Raw genomic sequence first — 21,632 nt, 5'->3', positions numbered from 1 at the left:
GTAGAATGAGTACCCAGCTTGTTGGGGACAGTTTGTTAACATATCGTAAACCACTTAAAGTGTGCTTAGTTCACTATGAAATGGTATAGAAATGTAAACTGCCATTGCTATTGCTGTTACTATTTAGTTTTGGCCACTGGTTATTTAACAAGACAGCCTGACAGCTGCAGACTGGGCAAAAAGAGCATCACTGGTGAAAAGTGCCAGAAGCAAAGGACTAGATAGTGCCTGCCTGCTTCATCTCGACCCAAATAGTCCAAGCAGGTGACTGGACTGTCAGTAGAATCTTTCCTCAACACCAGTGATGGGATGGCATTCTCCACCACACCTGAAGAAGAAGGCTAGTTTAAGACAAGTTGTCAGGCCTCCAACTTAAGGGAATTGCTCAAGAGATAATGACAGAACGTTGGTAAACTAGCACTGCTGCCCCAGCATCTGCTGTTTTAGGTGGTTGCCTCACAGCATAAATTCCTAGAAAGGGGTGTGACAGCATCTTGGTTTTGGAAGAGAATGAGGGACTGCAGAGTATAATTGAGGAAAGGAACAGCACAGAAGAAAGGGTCAATGCAGGTTCTCCACAGAGCGATCTAATATTAAAGCCTTCCCTTACCGCTTTCCTTTTTAATGGATGCAGCTGTAGAAGCCATTTTACCCTACACAGTTATACTACTGTGATTCCATTTTAACTACCATGGTAATGTCTTATTACATCTGGGATTGGTTGTTTAGGGGAAAGGACATTTACAGTTCTCATCCAGAGAGTTCCTCTGGGACCTCTGACCAAACTGTAAGTCCCAGGATGAACTTAAATTGGGAAATATTCAACTGACAAATGATGTGATTTGTTTGAACAAGTCCAGTGCTTATGCAGGTTTCAATCCATTATACCAATGCAATTACAAAAGTATACTGTCTTCTGTCATTTACATTTCAGAATAACTTTTGGAGATTTTGGATTAGGAGGAACATTCATTAGGCCTGTGTTTATCTGTGGATGATCTGTGTGAATGAGAAAGCCCCTTGTTCTCTGGAGACCACATCATTTCCAAGGCTCCTGGGTGGGAAGTGAGTTTCCTCAGTTCTCCAGTACTACTCACCTTTGTATTCAGAAACTAGATGCAAATGTTTTCATGCTTTGTAAATTTTCAGAATTAATTAACAGAATTCAATTAACCAGGCCTGGGGTCTACCTATTTAAATTTCCATACTCATATGGTCTCGGTTATCATAGTTTTCAAACCATTTTAATGTATGTATCTGTATATCACTCCTATGTGCAAGGGTGCTTTGCAGAATTATTTCGTATATGAAGCTGTACCTATTTAATATTTTTTAAAATAGTGTCTTGCTGAATGTTAGTTGAGCTATCTGAATATTTTTAATACCGTAATTCCACAAATTTAAATATAGTTAATAATATTATTCTAGAAAAAAATCTTATAGTATCATTTTATACAGCTGTATAAAGGGAGCATGTTTCATTTATTGGATAATGAGTTGGCAGTTAAATGCAAGCCTCACTATTGCTGCAATAATAGAATAGTTCGTACTTCATGATTAAGTCATCATTTTAGGATAGCGGAATACTAGACAACATCTAATCCACAGTAATTCCATCAGTACTCTTCAACCCCTTTCACACACCCACAGGTTAACAGAAGGGTTACTGTTATGTGATATATGTCAGGTCTGAGCAGACCTGAGTGCTGAGGGAGCTAATTTTTTCTACTAAAACTGTAGGGGAAAACTGTAACTGCAGGGAGGCTGGGGAAAATGTAAAATAGTGACTTAGAGGGCAACCTTATACCTATTATAATAAGCCATGTATTGAGATAAGTTATCAGTTCAAATCAACATCTGAATTTGGAATTCATTTATTATTCATTATTAGTGGCATTTATACCATGCCCATCTCCCAGTGAGCCGAAGGCATGCATCTGGCTGCCATCTTCACCACTTTATCCTCACAACAATCCCATGAGGTAAGCAAGACTGATAGAGAATGACTGGCACAAAGCTACCCTGTGGATTTTGAAGCTCATTGGGAACTTTAACCTAGCTGTCCCAAGTCTGTGTCTAACAGTCTAAATCTGAGTAAATCTGTTAGTTTGGGTTTCTCCTCAATTTCTAATTTTTCCCTACTTTTGTTCTGTATCTTTAAGAAATCTAGATAAGTATGCATGTCTGAGCATATTTTTCTTAATATAGGCAGTTATGTACACCTCTTTTGTTGAGGTTTTATAGCAGATGTGCCAGCAGAATTCACCTCCAAACCTCAGTACGGATAAGGCATAACCTCCCACACAAGGCTTGCAGATGATAATAACTCAGTAGGATTTTATTTAGTTAGGGGCAACTAGGATTGCAGTCATACAAGCTGCAAATAAACTCCTTTTAGTCTTGGTTACAAAACTTAGGCCTGGGACAGACCACCCCAAAGGGGCGGCCTGGCGGTGGGCTGTTTCCCTCCAGAGGGATGCCGCAGCTGCCAAATGGCGCGACATCCCTACGGAGTAAAAAGAACCCATTTTTTCTGGGTTCTTTTTACGGTGCCCAACTTACATAATGAGTGCGCCATTGGTGCACTCGTGACGTATGCAATGCACGGTAACGTATGGAAGCTGTGCGTCTGTTATGCTAAGATGGCAGTGCCCGTGTAGACAGGACACCACCATTAGGGACCATGCAGTTGGTGTATGGTCTCTAAGCCTAGAATTGGCGGCGGCACAGCTCTTTGGAACCAACTGTCCCACACCAAAGAGTTCTTGAAACTTAGTCCTTTAGCATTCTTCCAAGTAGTACTTGCAGCATTAGTTTAAACAGAAATTGCAGCATACCTTCATAAATCAACAGTCTTAAACATCAGTCTTCATCAACTAGCACCAAGCCTGTTAGCATGCCTGCCTGCTGAGCTTTGCTGTCCTTGGGCTACACTGGGTTTGGCACACACCTTTTTATATCTGTTACAGGATGATCAGCTCTTCTCTCTGATTAAGTAGAATCACTTGTATACTTCACAGTTTTTCTACTTGCCACTCATTTCTCAGTTGTAGAATACTTACTATTATTTTACTACTACTAACAAATTTACCTAATATATTCAATTCTGAGAAACAGTTTTTTAAACATAAACCTGCTTTGTATGTATTTTCACCTATTATTCATCTTTCCATGCATGCTTTCCCCTAATATAGATATTTTGCATACTTTTATTGTTATTGTTTTTTCACAGGACTGTACTGTAATATTCTGGAAGTTGCAGTTCATATAGTGATTTGGAAAATGTAATTTTGCAGTTCATATATTGATTTGGAAAATTTAACTCTTCTCCATTCCTAATCCAAGTTACCATGGGTCAAGTATTCTGACAACTCAATCTGTAGAAGGGGAAAAGTTATTTATTTTTGCTATTGTTAATCAAAAGTGGGAAACAGAAAAACATACAATGAGCCCTTCCTATACGCGGGGGTCCATTCCCCCCCTCTCCGTATATGGAAAAATGTGTATGCTCAAATTCCATTGGTTTCTATGGTGGTGTGCTCCCACACCATTTTGTCCTCCCGGGCTTGCTGTACACGTAAGCTCAAATCCGTGTATGGGAAGCCCATGTATGGTGCAGGCGCACTATATTGTTATATTTGCAAATCATCCCATGACCTACCAGTAGACGGTGATCTGGATTCAGCCTACCCTTCCTCTATGTGGAATTATTCTTTGGGCCATAAAATAAGCATCTGCTGCCAAGAATGCAGCAGCCTATCTTCTTATAATAGTGGCTCTCAGTTCTACTGAAGGAGTACAGGCTAGCTATTTGAAACATCATCATTTGTGGTGACACCCCCTTGGCATACAAGCAGTTGCCACTGACAAAAAAACCCAAAACTCATCCATGACATGATTAAGTAAATACTTTCACTCCTGGCTCCCACAGTAGACCACACTAATTTTCAGCTGAATTGGGTTACATATTAAGGGTAAAAATGATGCTCCAGGCATCATTTGAGGGCAATCTATGTGGTGATTTTTCACCCAAAAATATCAATTAGGGTGGGCAGGGGGAATTTGGGGTCAGAGAGATTAGAACTGTATGTGCCTCATGGCCCTACTTTCTCCACCTTCGATATAAATGGAAGATAGTTACTTTATCTGAATATGTATGATGGCTTTTTAATTCTTATCCAGAGTTGCTCTCACATTGATTATTTCAGAAACCCAGACTCTAAAATCCTGCCTCCCTTGATCAGTCATCACCACTGTCAACTTCATCATCATCTCTTTGCTTCTTAAGTTTCACCATGCTAAAATTATTTACAAATGCTATTCTTCCTTCAGTTTGTTGATCTACTTGAGCCATAGATGAATAACTAAGCATTAAGTCTTTTAATTAATATTTGAACAAACACAGTACCTTATAATCCATTTGTTCTGAACAGTTGAAGACATAAACCATCATTCCTAGAGACCGGCCTAAATCCTTGGTGGTTTCTGTTTTCCCTGTTCCTGCAGGTCCTGACAATGCACCACTCATAGTCAAGTGAAGAGACTGTGTCAAGGTAATGTAGCATCTGCAGGAATAGATATGTTATATACCTCTGGAAAAACTCCAGAAGAAATACATTATTATTATTCCAGCATTTTGTGTAGATAAGCAAGTGTATGGGTTACAATCTACAGAAGCAATGTAATGAAATATTATAATGTAGTAGTAAAGCTCTCAATATGATACCAAATAGTCTTTTATTTCCCAATTTCAAAATAGTAAGGGCTATAAGAAGACAAAAACACACGGCAATTTCAAATGCAAAATAGATTTTACCTGTCAAATGTAAAATCTGAGGTAATAATTTGTTTACATTGGTCCACAGTATCTCATAGCTTAGGTTTAATAAGTCAAAGACACACAATTATCGTGTTATCCTCAGTTCAAGGAACACTTAAGATATCAAGAGAAACCATTGATATAACACAGAGTATCAGGGCTGGGTCTAAATTTTAACAAAAAGAGAAGAGGAAGCCACAGAGAGAGACTGGGAATGTTACAGATACTCCTTCTCCACACTGTTTTTGGTTGATCTCAGCCAGCAGAACAGCTGTGCTCAAAGATCCTTCTGCTAATTGATCTCTGATATCAGCCAGTAATTCAGCCATCAGAAAGCTGGTTTATCCAGCACAAGAAGCGTCTGTCTTTTAGCCAACATATCTCTGAGTTTTGATTGCACTGTCCTACTACAGAGGATGGCAAAAGTGACTATATGGAAACATTGGAAGCTACTGTAAAATCATGTTTCAGATAAGATGTCAAACAATGTATACTCAGATTGTACTAGACCTACACATGTTTATTGTGCTAAACATCTCTGTTTACTTATTGGTTATACAGTATATCCTGACTTTCTCTCCATCCCACAAATCGGACTATGCAGCTCACACATTCAAATAAAATACAAATAAAACAGAAAACAAAATAACAAAACAGAAATAAATTAAAACACAATTTAAAACATATCAGCCCAAATATAAATAAAATACAGCACCCACATGGTAAAAAAAAATCCTTTTGCAGCAAGCACAGTGGTCAAATGCTTGCCCTGTAAAACAGATTGCCCTGTTCTACTTTCCCTATATTTTGGAGTGGTAAGTGTAGTATGAAAACCATCTGGTAACCATGAAATAAGAGTGGCCTGCCAATTTAATGTGCATAATACGCATGTATAGAATTGCTTCTTATGTAAATTGTGAAATCTTGGTGAGGATGAAGAGCTAGTATAAAAGAAGATATACAATCCCATGTAAGAAATAGAAGTTATTCTCCTCCAGTATCTTTGCTGAACTCAGCAGCTATGTCTAGCCAAGATCCCAAAATTAAATCATACCCTACTGTGGCAGCATATTTAGGCCTGATTCCCACTACCTTTTAAACCGGATCGCAAATCAGTTTGAACCAGTTCAAATAACCCTAGTTCCCACTTGAACTGAACCGCTGAAGCAATTTGGAGAGGGAGGGCTATTTAACCCGCATCTTTTTGATGTTGATTTATTCCGCGTCTTTTTGGATAAATTGATTCTGCACAAGTGTGAACCAGATACGGATCAGAATTGATTTAAATTTGCCCTTTGACCGGCTGAAGTGGGTACATTTTGAATTGATTCATTTGTCAATGTGAACCACTAGTGGGTTATTTTACGGGGGGGGGGGGGGGGATGCAATCAGGACAAAAGTAGTGTGAACCACGCTCCTCTGTTGAACTGATCCAGCGATTCGGATCACAAACCAATTTATTTGTAAATGGGAATGAGGCCGAAGATGCCAGCCACAACTTGTTGGCAAAATTAGCTTACTTGCTAATTAGCTTACTTGCTGTTCACCGCTATGATCTTTGGAATAGCGGTATATAAATAAAACAAATTATTAATTAATTATTATTAAAATATCAGGAAAAAACTCTTCCAGAACGTGGCCTCACAGCCCAAAAAATCCACAAACCTATGGATGCGAGCTGTGAAAGCCTTCGACTTCACAAAAAAAAATTCACTACTAGATGTAGAAACTCAGCCAAGTTGAGTGTAAAACCAACCCCCCCCCCCAAACAATTGTTTGTTTTATTCTAACCTCACACTACCAGTTTGAAATATGGTTGTTCACTTCAAACACACTAAATACAGAGAAGAAGACATTAAGAAAAGGGCTGATGTTATTTTCAGCTATGCTGGTCTTCACATTGACCACTGGTAGTCCAAAGAACTGGTTTGAGTCCAAAAGTATAAACCTGGATGGCAGTATACAAAACATTCTCATCTGCCTGTCACAATGTATACTGCTTTGTAATTCCTGTAGAAAGCCTCATACATGGGGAAATGTGTATCTTAGGAAAAATTAGCATCGCTAATTCTATTCCTTAACTACTGATAAGATTTGAAGGCCTTTCACCTAATTTTGATTTCCAAAGTAAGAGTGTCATATATGAAGTTTTGGGAACATTCTTTCCAAGGCCACATCTCAGGCTTCTCGTCTTAACCATTTATTTAGGCTCAATTGAGACAGCTTTCTAGGCTTCCTGCTACTGGCATTGTTCAGCAGCTTGAAGAAATCTCTTCTGCTATTTACCACCTTGTGGTCTTTCATCTCTCATGCTAGAGGGCTTCACTAGGTCTTCCAGCTTTCTCTAAAACTTCTTCTTCCTCATTAGTCTTCTTCTCCACCCTTGATCTTCATCTCCTTCACCCTCGTGATTGTCTTTTGTGTGCTCTCTGATATCTTTGACTTCCAGAAAACCTTTTCCTTTAGCGCTATGGTACTTTTACTTTCTTCCGTGACCATCTCCACATGATCCTCTAACCCTACAGTACTTATTATTATTACTGTATACCTGCTCTCCTTGTACTTTGCTAGTAGGCCTGCCTCCATTGGCTTCTGAAGGAGTGGGCTATTTCTTTTGTCCTTTCCTGATCACGATGCTCTCTACCTTTTTTCCTTAAACTCCACAAGGTGTCCTTCTTCGTTTGTTCTTGTATGCCCTCCTCCAGCACATTGATCCTACCGCTTTACTAAGATATAATTGATCATGTCACACTCTACCCATCTGGTGAAATCTAAGTGGCCAGCCTTTCCTATCTTTTTTTTAACCAGCTGTTTCTGTCATGTACAAGAATGTTAGTGTTCTTTTCAAAACTTCTAAAGTTATGCACACAAAAAGGCATGGGGAAGGATACGTGGGGGGATTCAGTTACTACTAGGTGGACTGCTTCATCGTTAAAAGAAAAATTGTCCCTAGCTCCTTCCTCTTCAAGGTCACAGGAAATGCCCCAACATGTTAAAAAGAAGAAGGAGAAAAAAAGTTTTTCTTAATCCACAACTTTGAAAGAAGCATGGGATAGCATTTCTTTTATAAATTTTTACTGTGGGGGGAAAATCTCTTTTTTGACAATTACGGAAATGTAACTTTTTTGCCTGTACTCAGAGTGGCATGAGGTGTACCACAGAAAGATGCAATGTTCATCACACACTAAGGCTGATGGTTAAGCAACTGCCTTCCCATTGCTTACTTGCTTTGTTTTTGGTTATTTCTCAAAAGAAAAGCTCTGTGAAGCTTGAACCAGCTATGAAGAGAGAAATGCCTAACCAGACTAAAGGATGATATTCTCAAGTGAGACAGAAAAATGTTGTTCCTAATACTGTGCTGCTAGTATTGCTCTGAATCCTTATCTCCTTTGTGTCAGAAAGTGTCAGACAAACTGGTTTAACCTAAAGAATAAATACGTTAAACTTGAATGCGTTATTATTATTTCATGCAAACAATGTCAACCTGAAAGGGATACCTTGATTCTCCCAAGCTATCTCTGGTACCAGTGAGGTCAAGTCAGCAACTTAAATCTACTTTAAACCAGCTGCATGAAAACTTGTTTAGGCTATGGCGAGAGTGGATTCTATTGTAGTGCACTGATAAGTGGTATAGAAATGTACTTAATATTTCTATTATATGAAGATTTCTTCATGATAGTCAACTTTCCTGACAGGGCTCTGTCCTAGTCCCGCTGCTATTCAACACCTTCATCAATGACTTGGATGAAGGAATAGAGGACATGTTTATAAAATCTACAGATGATGCCAAATTAAGAGGGAAAGTTGCTACCCCACAGGACAGAATCAAAATTCGAAAAGGCCTTAATAGATTAGAAACTAACAAAATGATTTTCAATAGGGATAATGTAGGATATTATGCTTGGGCAGTAAAAATGAAATGCACAGATGGGTGATACCTGGCTTGACAACAGTACATGTGAAAGGGTACCACCTCAATATTAGGAGGAACTTCCTGACAGTAAGGGCTGTTTGACAGTGGAACACACTCCCTTGGAGAGTGGTGGAGTCTCCTTCTTTGGAGGTCTTTAAGCAGAGGCTGGATGGCCATCTGTCGGGGATGCTTTGAGATTTCCTGCATGGCAGGGGGTTGGACTGGATGGCTCTTGTGGTCTCTTCCAACTCTACGATTCTATGATTCTAGAATCCAACTCTACGATTCTATGATCTGTTTGGACATAGAGAAAATAAGTAACAAACTACTATGAAATGAAGGTCTGATATGGATGGGGAAATTTTTGACTCTGCAGATATTTTGAAATACAACTACTATAGTTCCTTGCCATTGGCAATGCTGACTAGAACTTCTAAGAGTTAAAGTCTAAACCATGTGAGGAACCAAATGCTCCCCATCCTTTGTGGTAAGGAGGCATGTCCTCAGCACTAGCTGTCCATTCCAGATGCTCCACTCTTCAAATGGAAACTTGGAAAATGACTAGAAGGGCCTGGCCAGTACAAGTACTGCACAGTCTTTATTTTGTTTGTATTAGCCAAAAACATATACAACTGTCATTTTTAAAAAAACAAGGTTCACACATCTATACTTCTGTTCAACAACAAAGTGTGGTCTCCCATATATTGCTATACTACAACTCCTAACATTCATCACCATTGGCTACGATGGCTAAGGCAAATGGGAGTTATACTCCAACAACCTTTGGAGAGCCACACTTTGCCCATGTGTGCTATAATTTAACATGTTTGAAGCCACATACTTGATCACAGGATCTCCAAACTTGGTATGTAGCTAGTGGGACCAAATCGATGGCCACAGTAAGATTCTGGAACTGATACATTGAGTACATCAGGAACCTCATAAATAAATACTGTATTTTATCTGTATTTTGTACTCTAAAATGTATATTATGCATCAGTTTTGATTAGACTTGATTTTTCTGCTTACACTGACAGCCAAAATATTTTCTTGTAAGATTGAGGCTGATCTCCACATTTTAGCTTTTGGGAATGAAATTGGCTATGCTGACTAAGGACTTTATTGCACCCATTCTTTTCAGCGTTACGGGTACAGGAAAAGGACGCTCGTGTGCGCACGCGACTGGCCAAAAATGGATTTTACTGCATGGCAAAGCGTCCCCCAAAAGGCCCCGTTCCATTCCGTTGTGTCAAGCCGTCCTCATTCAGTGCTGAGGCGTGTAAAATGTTCTGGTCAGAAGTCTTCCAACTGAGCAAAATGGCGCCCGTCAGCACTGAACGAGGACAGCTTGGCGCAACGGAACAGAATGGGGACTTTTGGGGGACGCTTTGCCATGCAGTAAAATCCATTTTTGGCTGGTCATGAGCGCACATGAGCATCCTCTTTCCGTACCCGTAATGCTGAAAAAAACAGGTGCAATGAAGTTCTAAGACTGCTTAGAGTTGTAGTCAAACAGCATCTGGAGGGCCCCTCATATCACACAATTATAGCATTATGATTACAGTCTAACTACCATGGTTGCATCTTATGAAATCCTGGTACTTGAAGTTTAAGGAGGGACATTGAGAATTCTCTGTTCCTCTGGTGCCTTCATCTAAGTTACAAAGCCCAGGATCCCATAAGGTGCAGCTATGGCAGTTAAAGAAGAATCATAGATATAATAGGTATAATTGTGTAGTGTGAAAGGGCTTTGAAGGTTACCCTGACTGTCCTGTTGGGGGCCTAGAAGATTTTATTTTCCTTACGCTGACAGGACTAGCAAAGGGAACAGAGTACTTTCCTCACATTTCCTGGAGCATCACCTTGGTGATATATAACTATCTTTTGCTTTATGTTACTTTTGCTGCACCGAATCATCACACTTTTGGCAGGGTATAGTGTGGAAGGAAGCGGAGCTTAGAAAAGTTACTTTTTTCTACTCTGCTTTCTTGAACACAGTGACCTGTGAGAATCAGCACAAATGGCTGTGAAAATCTATTCTTCAGTCAGTAAATTATAGAAGACAGCTTGTCACAAAAATTATTTCCTGTTTTTTTTCCCCTTTTTTCCTTTTAGGCATTGTCAAAATTTTCTGCTCAGTCCTCTCTGACCTGCTGTCTCACCTAGGGCTAATTTGTATGCTCTGGTCTCATTAGTCTCCTACAGGTCTCTGCAAAAAGACACAGGAAGAGGCTGTTGCTGCTAGTTTGGTCAACAGGCATCCTCTTCGGAGCTCCTTGGCTGCCCTGTGCTCTGTGTATCCCTGTTCTGTTCCCTTTCCACACACTATATATATAAAAGCTTACATCTATGGCAAACCAATCTTGCTTGCTTTGTGCACTTTTTCCTGACAGGTCCAAAATTGCAATTAATAGTAAAGCAAATGTGTATGTATCTACCTTCAACTACAAAACTTATTGTCTTGATTATTGCGGTTCTTTTTTTTAACTTCTTTATTAATGTTTTATTTTGGATTTTGTAACACCTTAGAATTATTGTACTATTTTCTGTTTTATGTCTTTTTTATGTTAGTATCTATGTATATAAAAATAAAAATATAAAAAACAAAATGGCAATTAATAGAATTTATATATCTTAATGCTATTTGGTGACCTGATTATTAAGGGCTCGTTCAGTGCATTAAAATATATACACACACACACAATCCTAATCACCCCTACAGAGCACATGGTTCCACATAAGGCTTCCCATGTTTCAAAACACAGAAAGATCATCATCCCCATCTGCCAGCTGGGCTTCCTGCAAGACAGAAAAGTTAGTCCTGCATAGAGTAGACACACCTCAGCCACTCTGTACTGCATCTGAAGAAGTGATCCATGAAAGTCCATACTAAAATAAAAACAAGTTAGTCTAAAGGTGCTGCCATATTCCCTTTTTAGCTGTCTCCCTCCCTTCCTCCTTTTTACCTCCGCTTCTGTCTGCCATCTGCCTAGTTAGTGGGCTGACAGCCGCAGGAGACGTAGACAGCTGCTCCCGACAATGCAGAAAACATCAGTATTTCCTTAAAGGCTTTGGCAATGTGGATAAACAATTTCAGTGAAAAGAATATTTAAAATTGCTGTAAATTTCCTCCTCCAACTGCTATTATGCATTGCACCACAACAAAATGATTATGTTCAGTGGAAAGAGATTTTTCTTCAGCAACTGTTCAGAGCACTGCACAGTTGTTAGATTTGAAAACAGAATGCTAGTTAACAGAGCTAAAAGACCACTGTCTTTGACAAACTGCTTTCATTACATGCAAAATAATTAACAGCATAATATTTAGTTGCCTGGGACTTATTCCTGCATAGAAGATTGAGCATAAGACTGCAGCCATAGCATTGTTTTTCTTGGCTTTTTTAAAGGTAAAACATTGATTGCTAAAGTCAAATGGGCCAATTAAGCACTTCTGCAGACCCATCGTTAGAAAAGTTTGAGAAAAATCATGTTTTTAAGAAAGAATAGCAGCTGATTTTTTTTAAAAAAAAAAATACTTTCCTTCCCCCTAATAATCAGACTGTTGGATAGATTCCTGAATTTCACTATTTATATCTATATTCAGACACATTCCAGTTTTGTGGAGAAATGATAAGACAATAGAAAACCCAGAAGAAGCTTTGTGTGGAACAAGCACAGTATCCCATGGCCTTCCTCGTTTAAAATCACTCCTCCTCAGGGTTGCCAGACCGAAAACTGGAGAGAGTTCCTATACCTTTAATGGCTGTGTAGAAGAGAAAATTTCTTGCCAAGTAGGTGTTGCTTGCCATGCAAGCAGATAGCTACCAATGCCTGCTGAAATTCCCTCTTCTACACAGACATTAGAGGTGAAAGAGCCTTTTCCAGTTTTACTTCTGGCAACCCTACTCTTCAGCCACTTGAAATACAGTCCTTACCTGTCAGTAAGAGGTGTGATTACAAGTCTGGGACTATTCCCGAGATATTCATAAGCATACTGAAAGTGAGCATCACAAATGTTGACAAAACACTCAGTTTGCTCTTCATCCCATCGGTGACGCAGTTGGGATAGCCATGTAAATGCTTGTCCATTAGAAACCTCAAATTAAGAAAAGGGGGGAGGCAACAAATTAATAGATGTTCCAGGAAAACCTGAAGTAAGATGCAGTCTAGACATCCCTTTTCTCTCTCTTTTTTTTCATTCCAACATCTTCTTGGGCTATATGGTCATAATCAACCACAGAGTGGATTCAATGCTCCACTGACATGGGAACCACCAGCTGTAACTGATCATAATCTGCTACATCTTGAAATTAGTTTATCAAGTGGTATACAGGGCATCTATAAAAGAGGGAAATAGGATAAAGACCAGGGCTAGCCCCAGATATTTTGGCCTCTAAGACAAATGACAAGACAATGCCACCCCCTCCCCCCATGGCCTAGTGGTTGTGCATAATGTTAGCTGTAGTCAACAGCGTCTGGGGACCCAAGGTTGAGAAAGGCTGGCCTACATCATTTCATGAATTAATATTCAGTCAATGAAGCTGTTCCATACATAGAAGTATTCAAACAGTCAATCTCTTTGCAAACCCCACCACATTATTATGTAGAGAGTCCCTGTATTTGGCTGCTGATTCATGTCACAGTTCTTAGGTCACACTTCTTCCTTATCTTCCACAGATATGGTATAGCTTCAGAATATTAACTCTGACCTAATATGAAGTACCATGCAAACCTGGCCAAGCAAACCTAATTTACACTGAGTCAGAGTACTGGTCCTCCAAATTTAGTACTGATTACTCTATCTGAGAGAAAACTTCTCAGTCCAAGATGGTTCCCAGCTCTGACACCAGAGACCTTTTGTAGATGGAGAAGCCAAACACTGAACCAAGGAGATCTTTTTGGCCAGGGCTGGTATGAGGCATCAGCATCACTGCATAGCCACTAAGGATTTATCACACACATTTTCCAGCCCAATCCGTGCATTGGATGGGATCGGGCTGGAACGGAGAGAAACAGGTTTTACTGCACACAAAATTGCTAGTGCACTGCTGTCTGACCATGATCCATCCCCAAGCAGTGCTCTGGTGGGCAATTTTGGTGCTGCAGAAGCTTTCCTTCTTACCAAAATCAGCCTCCACAGCACTGCTTGAGGATGGATTTTGATCAGACGGCAATGCAGCAGCAATTTTGTGTGCAGTAAAACCCGTTTCTTCCTGTTCCAACCCGATCCCGTCCAGTGTACAGATTGGACTAGGAAATGCATGCGATAAACTCCTAAGACTGACACCAGAGCAGGCAGAATAATGCTGACTACCAAGGCTCTGTTCTTTCTCCTGCCTGTTATCACCTCATCGCTGAACCTGGTTCAACAATTAGATACAGTGAGGCAGCCACCTCATGCAGATTTTGAGTATTATAAATGGACTGCAAATTATTAGTTCCTTTTATTGCTTATCATATCCTGATCCCCTGGAGTCTAACACTCAAACCACTACACCACACTAGGTCTCTATTAATTCGGCGTTTTTCCAGGGGGGCGGGGGCGGTGGGAGCGGCCCCTACAAAAGCCGGCCCACCGGCTCCCCCGAAGAGGACGCCGCCGCCGCCCCTTTCCACCTGGGCAGAGCTGCCCAGAGGACTCTTCGCCGCCGCAGCGGCGTTTTTCCAGGGGGGTGGGGCCGGTGGGAGCGGCCCCTACAAAAGCCGGCCCACCGGCTCCCCCGAAGAGGACGCCGCCACCGCCCCTTTCCACCTGGGCAGAGCGGCCCAGAGGACTCTTCGCTGCCGCAGCGGCGTTTTTCCAGGGGGGCGGGGCCGGTGGGAGCGGCCCCTACAAAAGCCGGCCCACCGGCTCCCCTGAAGAGGATGCCGCCGCCGCCCCTATACGATCAGGGTGGAATGCCAAGGACTGTTGCCTGGTCCCGCCGTCGTGGACTCTTTCGAGGGAGGGAGATAGAGGAGAGGGGCGTAGTTAGTTTCTTTTCTAGGGGTTTGTTGGGACATGGGCTGTAATGCCTTCCTCGCATGTCCTGTTGTTGTTTTTTCTTGTTTTGTATATTAATTATTGTATTTTTAGATTGTCTTATTATTTGATTGAATAAGGATGCATTTATTGTCGTATAGTAGCATATGGTTTTTATCTTGTCTGTAACCTGTATTGTTGTATTTTGTATCTTATTCTGTTGTAAACCGCCGTGATCATAGGAACGGCGGTATATAAATAAATTTCATTTCATTTCATTTCATTTCATTATTCATTTATTGATTTTATTTTATTTTTATTGTGCCTTTCTCCCCAAATAAGAGGAAAATGCATTTTTACTTCCAAAGAGGAGGATAAATGCTTTTGACATTTTCCACCTCCTGTTCCAAAACAGCACACCTAGCTTTTTGTACCATGTTGTTCCTTGAAAAGAGAGAGGCATCCATTTTCTTCTCCACCTGGCATGCATGTAGTAATATGACCAAGCAGAAGGAGCAACAGTTTCCACTTGCCTTGCCTTCTCCTTCTAGAGCAGTGGCATGGATTGAGCCCAGAAGGAAAGGACAAGTTAGTGGTGACAGTGCAAAGATGTGGGGAGATGAGCCCACTCAGAGACAGAGCATCTTGATCAAGCCAAAACTTACTTCTTTATACATTGCCTGAATTTTGCAAAGAAGCCAAACATTTAGAGTGAGGCTGAAAGGAATTATCAAGTTAATGTTACAACTTTTGGGGGCGGTATGGAAACTTTCAATATGCACATAAAAAAACAGAAGATACTCTGCCAGATTCGTACACAATTATAATATTATCTAAAATTTAAATTGCAAAGCCAGTTGTAATAAATGCACAATTTCATAGTAACATTGAACAGGTCTGGGACAAATCACTGAGAACCTGCCATCATTTTATAGCATACAGTTTTAATAAACACTTTAAACATTTGGACAAACAGACATAACACAATATATGCATACATACAGACAGACACACACACACGTACACATTTAAATAGCACTTTTTCCACCAACTGGTAAATGCAATTATCTCCTGTCAAAGCCATAGAAAAAAGGACAGAAATTGATTGAATCAAAATATTCTGTCATCATTATACATAAGCAACCCGAATATCTTTTCAACAAATGAAATTATTCTTTATTTTATGCTTTTAAAAATGCATTAGGGTAATTGCTCTGCAACAAATTACCTTCTGTGCTATAAGCTTGGCTACAACATCTCTTGCATGCACATCAATTGTGCATATTGTCATGATCTTCTGACGATCTCCAGGGGTGAGTTCCCCTAGCAGCATGTTTATAAGGGCATTCAGTTGAGCAATCTGCAAAATAATTATATTTCAATGGAGATATTACACTGTGAAGGGAAAACCCGATTATATGTCAAGTGCTAAATGGAGCAGTTCTGGCAAGCAAGGCATACTTATTGGGGCTTTTAATCAATGCAAATAACTTTTGCAAGCTAATAATGGTATTGTTTTCTCATAATTGCAATTTGCTTCCTTAATAACAAAGATACACTTTTCAACTAGTGGCCATTACTTTTATTTCCATATGCATTAAATACTGGCACACAGATTGATTTACACTACATTTGCTTGAGTGTTCAATGTGATGGAATTATTAAGAGTTTCAAATAGAACATATATAATACACAGAGGAGAAAGAATAACATAATAGCCAAATAGTGAGCCTTTGTTAAAACCTTTTACCAAAAAAGGAGGGGGAATTATGCTCAGCTATCCTGGTACATTAAATACAGTATGTGACAAAAGATCAAAAGCCAATTCATCTTCTGAAAAGACAGATCTTGAATGCTGGATTCACCACACAAACATACACACATGTACACATATATCAAAAACTGATGCCAAAGTACCTACAATAAATCACTGGAGTTATGACCAAATTGGTGGGAATCAAACACGCATGGGACTTGGAGGAAGACTTGGCAGGGTGGCTGAAAGGTAGTCAGCACGGCATTTATGAGTGGTCTCACCAAAATGGGGGTGGGGGCTGCTGTACTCTTGTCCCAAATAGAATTTTGTTGTAATTCCAGGACAGGTTAATAGGAGGACTGTCCAAAATCATGGGATTTGATAACTTTATACAGGTGCAAAGGGAGCAGTGACCAAGACTGGTTGTTTTAAATTTGCAGTAGAACAGTAGACTTAATATCAGGAAATAGGTGTTGGAGAGTGGTAGGGTTGTTGCCCAAGAGGAAAGGGGGTGGCATCCTGAAAAAGTTGAGGACCACTGGTCTAGAGTGACACAGGGTCAGCCTTAACATTAGGAAACACCATGAAAATCCCTTAATTAGCAGTGCTGAACATTCCTTGGACTTTGCTTCTGAGTCCCTCCAGTTATTTTTCTCTTTTGGAGGACAGAGCTATATGTGCCACTCAACATATCCTATATCCCTAACCCGGCTTGATGCCCTCAGGTATGCCAGAGCTAAGCATCCTGTTAGCAGAGCTGAAGTGAAATTCCAGCTGCTAGTCGCTTCACTTGTGTACATGGAATGGGAACAAGGGTACCACCTTGCTCCTTTGCCTTAGGCAGCAACACATCTTGGGCCAAACTAACTTCAAGAAAAATATTCCAGGAAATCCAAATTATCACTGAGTCAAATCATTACAAGCCCATGGCTGGTGCTGCTTTCACTTTTTCCATTTCAAAGGCTGTCACACTTGCCTGTTTGCGGTTATAGTCTTTCAGAGCAGTTTCAAATCCTTCTTCAAGCCTTTCAAAAGCAATCCGAACATCTGTGGCCCACCAAATCTGACTGCTGGTCAAAGCCACTTGGGCTGGATAGTCAAACAGCCACTGATCTCGTGGCTTATCCTCATAGGCTACCACAGCCTCCATTATTTTCTGTTTAACTGTTATGTGCATGATTTCTTCTAAACAGCTTAACCAGCATTCTGCCTGAAGAACAAAAATAAGTAGGTGAACACATATTATTGATATGGGCAATGGGAACACTTCTGCTTCATTTGTGGCTTTGTGCCTGGCTTTCATACCACATGCACAACCAACATGCATGGGTTAATCATTGGTGTAGACATGTACTTAGTTCTTTTGAAAACTTCATTTTTGGCTCTATTCAATTTTCTGTGGTTTCTAATAGGGTAACCTATTACATATAGGGTTGCGGCCCTCCACATTTTGTTGGAATCCAGCATCAAAAGTCAGGGATTGCAGGGAATTTCAAGGGCCACATTTCCATAGGATTCAGCCATGGCAGTTAAAGTGAGATCATGGCACTATAGCGCAGTGTGAAAAGGCTCTTAGGTAGAGTAACTATCTCAAAATCATCTGTCAGTAAGTAGGCACAGATTTATATCTTGTTATTCATTTATCTACTGTAGTCAATTAGAAGAGGATATGAACAGTCCTGCCTTCTGCTTCTCATTTATGAACAGAAGGAAACAGGGGTAGGTCAAAAGGAAACAGGAGTCATGCAAGAACTTTTGGAAGAGGCAGCTACTTGGTAAGTGGCCAAGAAAGCCGAAGGGAGGGCATAAGTAGTACTTCCAGCCTGAAACTATTTCATGGTGAGAGATTCCTAAAAGAGGCTAAACAACATCAGAGGCAATGTTGGAAACAAGGAAGCATCAATGCTTGTATAAAGTGTTCACTAGGAGAGAGTACAATGAGAAGCTTGATAGTCCCTGCATTTCCTCCTTCTCCATTTTCCCTATGTACTCATGCCTTTTGTTTCCTTCTTACCTGATGAATTAATTTTTCCCTAATTTAAGAAATTAGTTTGTTCCTTTTTTTCTGAGAAGGAAGCAGCCATGGAGCTCTGACTCCATTCATGGTTGCTAGCTTACCCCACACATGAGAGCTAGCCTTTAGGATACAGTAGGGCAAAGTGTGGCCTATCATGCATCCTTAGGGCCCCTAAATGTGGTCCATTAAGCCTCTTGGAACCCCACAAAGCTTCCAGACTCCCCCTTCCTGCATTAATTTTTTTTCAGATTGATTTTCACGGTTCCCACTCACCCAGCCAAACTGTCCCAAACCACCTGAAAACGAAGTGATCACCGCAATTTTTAAAAAGAAAATTAAAGAAAGGCTGAAAACCAGGCAAAAAAGGTGCACCAAAGCATGCTAATGTGGTGCACCAGGTGGGCATGGGGGAAAAAGTAGCTGCCTACTTCTGTTTTAGGGGTTCTTGTAGTAAAATATGGATTGATTTCCTTTGTCTGTCTCTTTTTCTATACCAGGGGGAGACAATAAATGTAAGTTTTTCCTTATTACAAGAGCATCCTGAGTAATTACTTATTTTTCTACTATAAGATCATATTGCACTAGCCCTCCCATACTGGTGTTGGGAGGGAGAGTATTCTCTTCTTTGCCTTCTTTGTCTGTAGAATATGAAAGAAGAACTAGTGAGTTCCCTCCTGAGTTAAGGACTGGACTAGGAAACTCCAAGGACTGCAAGGAAAAAATAATCATAACACAGAATATATACAGTAAAGTACTTTCAAAATAAAGGCATGTAAAGAGCCAGAGGCAAACACTTTCTCAAAAAAGAGATTTCCCCCATTTTTACACACAGGGAAAAAAATATTTCTTCAAAGATGTTGCCTGTTACCACATGCATAGAAAGAGAAAAAACATTGTCCAAAAACAACTTTGGTGCAGCTTCCAGATAGGACACAGGCATCATTTAAACAGCATACCTCCAAAGTGACCCGAAGCAGCTTTATTTTGGCAGTCTGTATGGGGCCAAATGCTTGTATACAGTTTTAAATGCTTGTATATAATTAGTAGCATTTTTATGGAGTAGTTTATGTTTTTTAAAAAAGTATCATTGGTATAAAGTGTAAAGTAAATTAGAAAGAGGCTACTGGTAGCTCATGTTTACATTAGACTCTGTTTAGGGTCTCTGACATGCTTCAAACCTACTTGTTCCTTTTCATATGAATTTAACACTGATTTGCTCTTTCTACATTGTGTCTCAGCAATTTGCCATTATCTTTCCTGAATCCAGCTATAATACCCACATCTCATCATGTCACCTTACGCTCTAGACTTACCTGTCCTTCACAGGGACAGTGCTCTGAGAAAAGGACAAACTCTCCTTCTCTGCTATACATCCCAATGGCCATTTGTCTTCCTTTATTTTTGTCCTCTTCAAATTTAAGGTCAGCCACATTGTCAAACAGCTTCACCAAGTGCCTGGTAATCTGTTGATACACATTACAAAAAGCTGATAATTTCATAGCTTCAGTTTGTCATAACTAAGATTTTAGAGGCTGTACAGACAGCCCTGAAAGGGTGGTCTGCAACCACCCGTTTTTGCCCCACATGGAGGCTGCACCTACCAAATGGCATGGCCTCCGGGAGGCATAAAAAGAACCCGCTTCCAGCAGGTTCTTTCTGCGATGCGCCCAGGGCACTATTGGTACCCTCATGCGCACCGATGACATACATGTGGTGTGGCGCCATTTGGAGTATATCATCATGGCAGCCCTCATTTGGACAGGGGCGAGCCATGAGGGTGACGGGTGTGCGGTAGGGCTCGGGAACATGCGGATGCTCTGCATTCCCAAGCCCTAAAATCAGCCCCATGACAGCGCTTTTTGCCCATCTGTATTGGGCCTAAGCGAGGCATGCCAACAGCTTGACAAAAAGAATATTCACCTGCCTAGGATGAGTTCCTTTGGAAATGATTTCTAATAAATCCACAGCAGAGACAAAGTAGAATCTTGGAAAAGTGAGTCTCTTGGCATCTAAATAGTCAGCTAAGGATTTCTCACAAAGTGTAAGCCTGTAAACAAAACTCTCAAAATGAATGAAAGAAAGAAAGATTCATACATACATATATAAAAGGCTGTTTCTAATACAGGATAAGAATTGTTATGAAAGAAAGCAATAGCAATAGCAAGTACATTTCTATACAGTTTATTGGCTCATTTTAAGCACTCTCTAAGCAGTTTACAATGTGTAAGCTAATTGCCCTCGGAAGGAAGAAAGCCTGAGTTGAGCCTAAGCCCCCAGCTGGTACTGAACCCACAACTTTATGGTTTGTGAGTGAGTGGCTGTAGTACAGGCATTAAACCACTGCACCAACAGGGAATAAAGTAGCCCTTAGCATCTGATGAAGGTGGTTCTCCTACACTATATTTATTCTTGCAATATAGGCAAGCATCCTAAGGTCAAATTTAAGCATAAGGAACAATAAATATCACTATATAAGTGTCCTTAACTCTTTTTTCTCTACCTCATATCCTAAACATGAGATGTCTCGCAACAGGGCAAAGGTAGATGAACTACTATTCCCATATCCATCACTACAGGCAAGGCTGGCAGAGGCTGATGGGAATTAGAGTTATCCAGCATCTGGAGGGGCACAGGTTACCTAGTTTAGAGTGACTGCAGTTGAAATCCTTAACAAAAATTACTAAGAAAGAAATTCCCACTAAACTGGAGACTTTGTGTGTCAGATTCTTCACACCAATTTCTCTAAGAAATGTCAAGCAAAGTGAGGCAAAGATGTTGGAGGTATTGACAGACAAAGCCATTAGGGCCAAGAGGCCTGCCTAGGCTGCTGCTTTCAGGACAATAATGGGCCTTCACAAACTCTAGAGACGCTTTGCCCAACCTGCTGCCTTCCAGATGAGCTGGACTGCAACTCCTATCGTTCCCTAGTTGAAATGCTCATGATGGGTGGGAATTATGAGAGATACAGTCCAAGACATCTAGAGGATATCATGTTGGAGGAAACTGGTCTATATAGCCACACTGCAGGGAAATAAGAGGAATGAGTAAATTAGGCTATTTCTGACCAAGGTCTTTTTTGCATGTATACACCTGAATCCATTCCACCCTGTTTCCATATTAAACTGAAAATTAGTATTTGCTAGATTAGCCTTATTGTACACCACC

At 40.4% G+C, this 21,632-nt stretch overlaps 1 protein-coding gene across 1 annotated transcript in view; it reads right to left on the bottom strand.

Moving 5' to 3' along the window:
• LOC149313746 (dynein axonemal heavy chain 11-like) overlaps positions 1–21,632 on the bottom strand; it is a 62,843-nt gene that overhangs the window by 25,595 nt on the left and 15,616 nt on the right. Inside the window, exons 11-16 of the mRNA XM_089523028.1 lie at positions 20,388–20,514; positions 19,781–19,930; positions 17,427–17,660; positions 15,923–16,054; positions 12,668–12,828; positions 4,409–4,565 (exon numbers count right to left, since the gene is read on the bottom strand). Coding sequence (XP_089379154.1) covers positions 4,409–4,565; positions 12,668–12,828; positions 15,923–16,054; positions 17,427–17,660; positions 19,781–19,930; positions 20,388–20,514 — 961 coding nt within the window. The remainder of the gene's footprint in view (positions 1–4,408; positions 4,566–12,667; positions 12,829–15,922; positions 16,055–17,426; positions 17,661–19,780; positions 19,931–20,387; positions 20,515–21,632) is intronic.

Source organism: Sceloporus occidentalis, unplaced genomic scaffold (assembly GCF_023333645.1).
Source record: "Sceloporus occidentalis isolate IW3139 unplaced genomic scaffold, rSceOcc1.0.p SCAF_4, whole genome shotgun sequence".
NCBI classification, from domain to species: Eukaryota; Metazoa; Chordata; class Lepidosauria; order Squamata; family Phrynosomatidae; genus Sceloporus; species Sceloporus occidentalis.
Note: the sequence above shows the minus strand (reverse complement) of the source record. Positions and strands in the feature narration are given on the sequence as shown.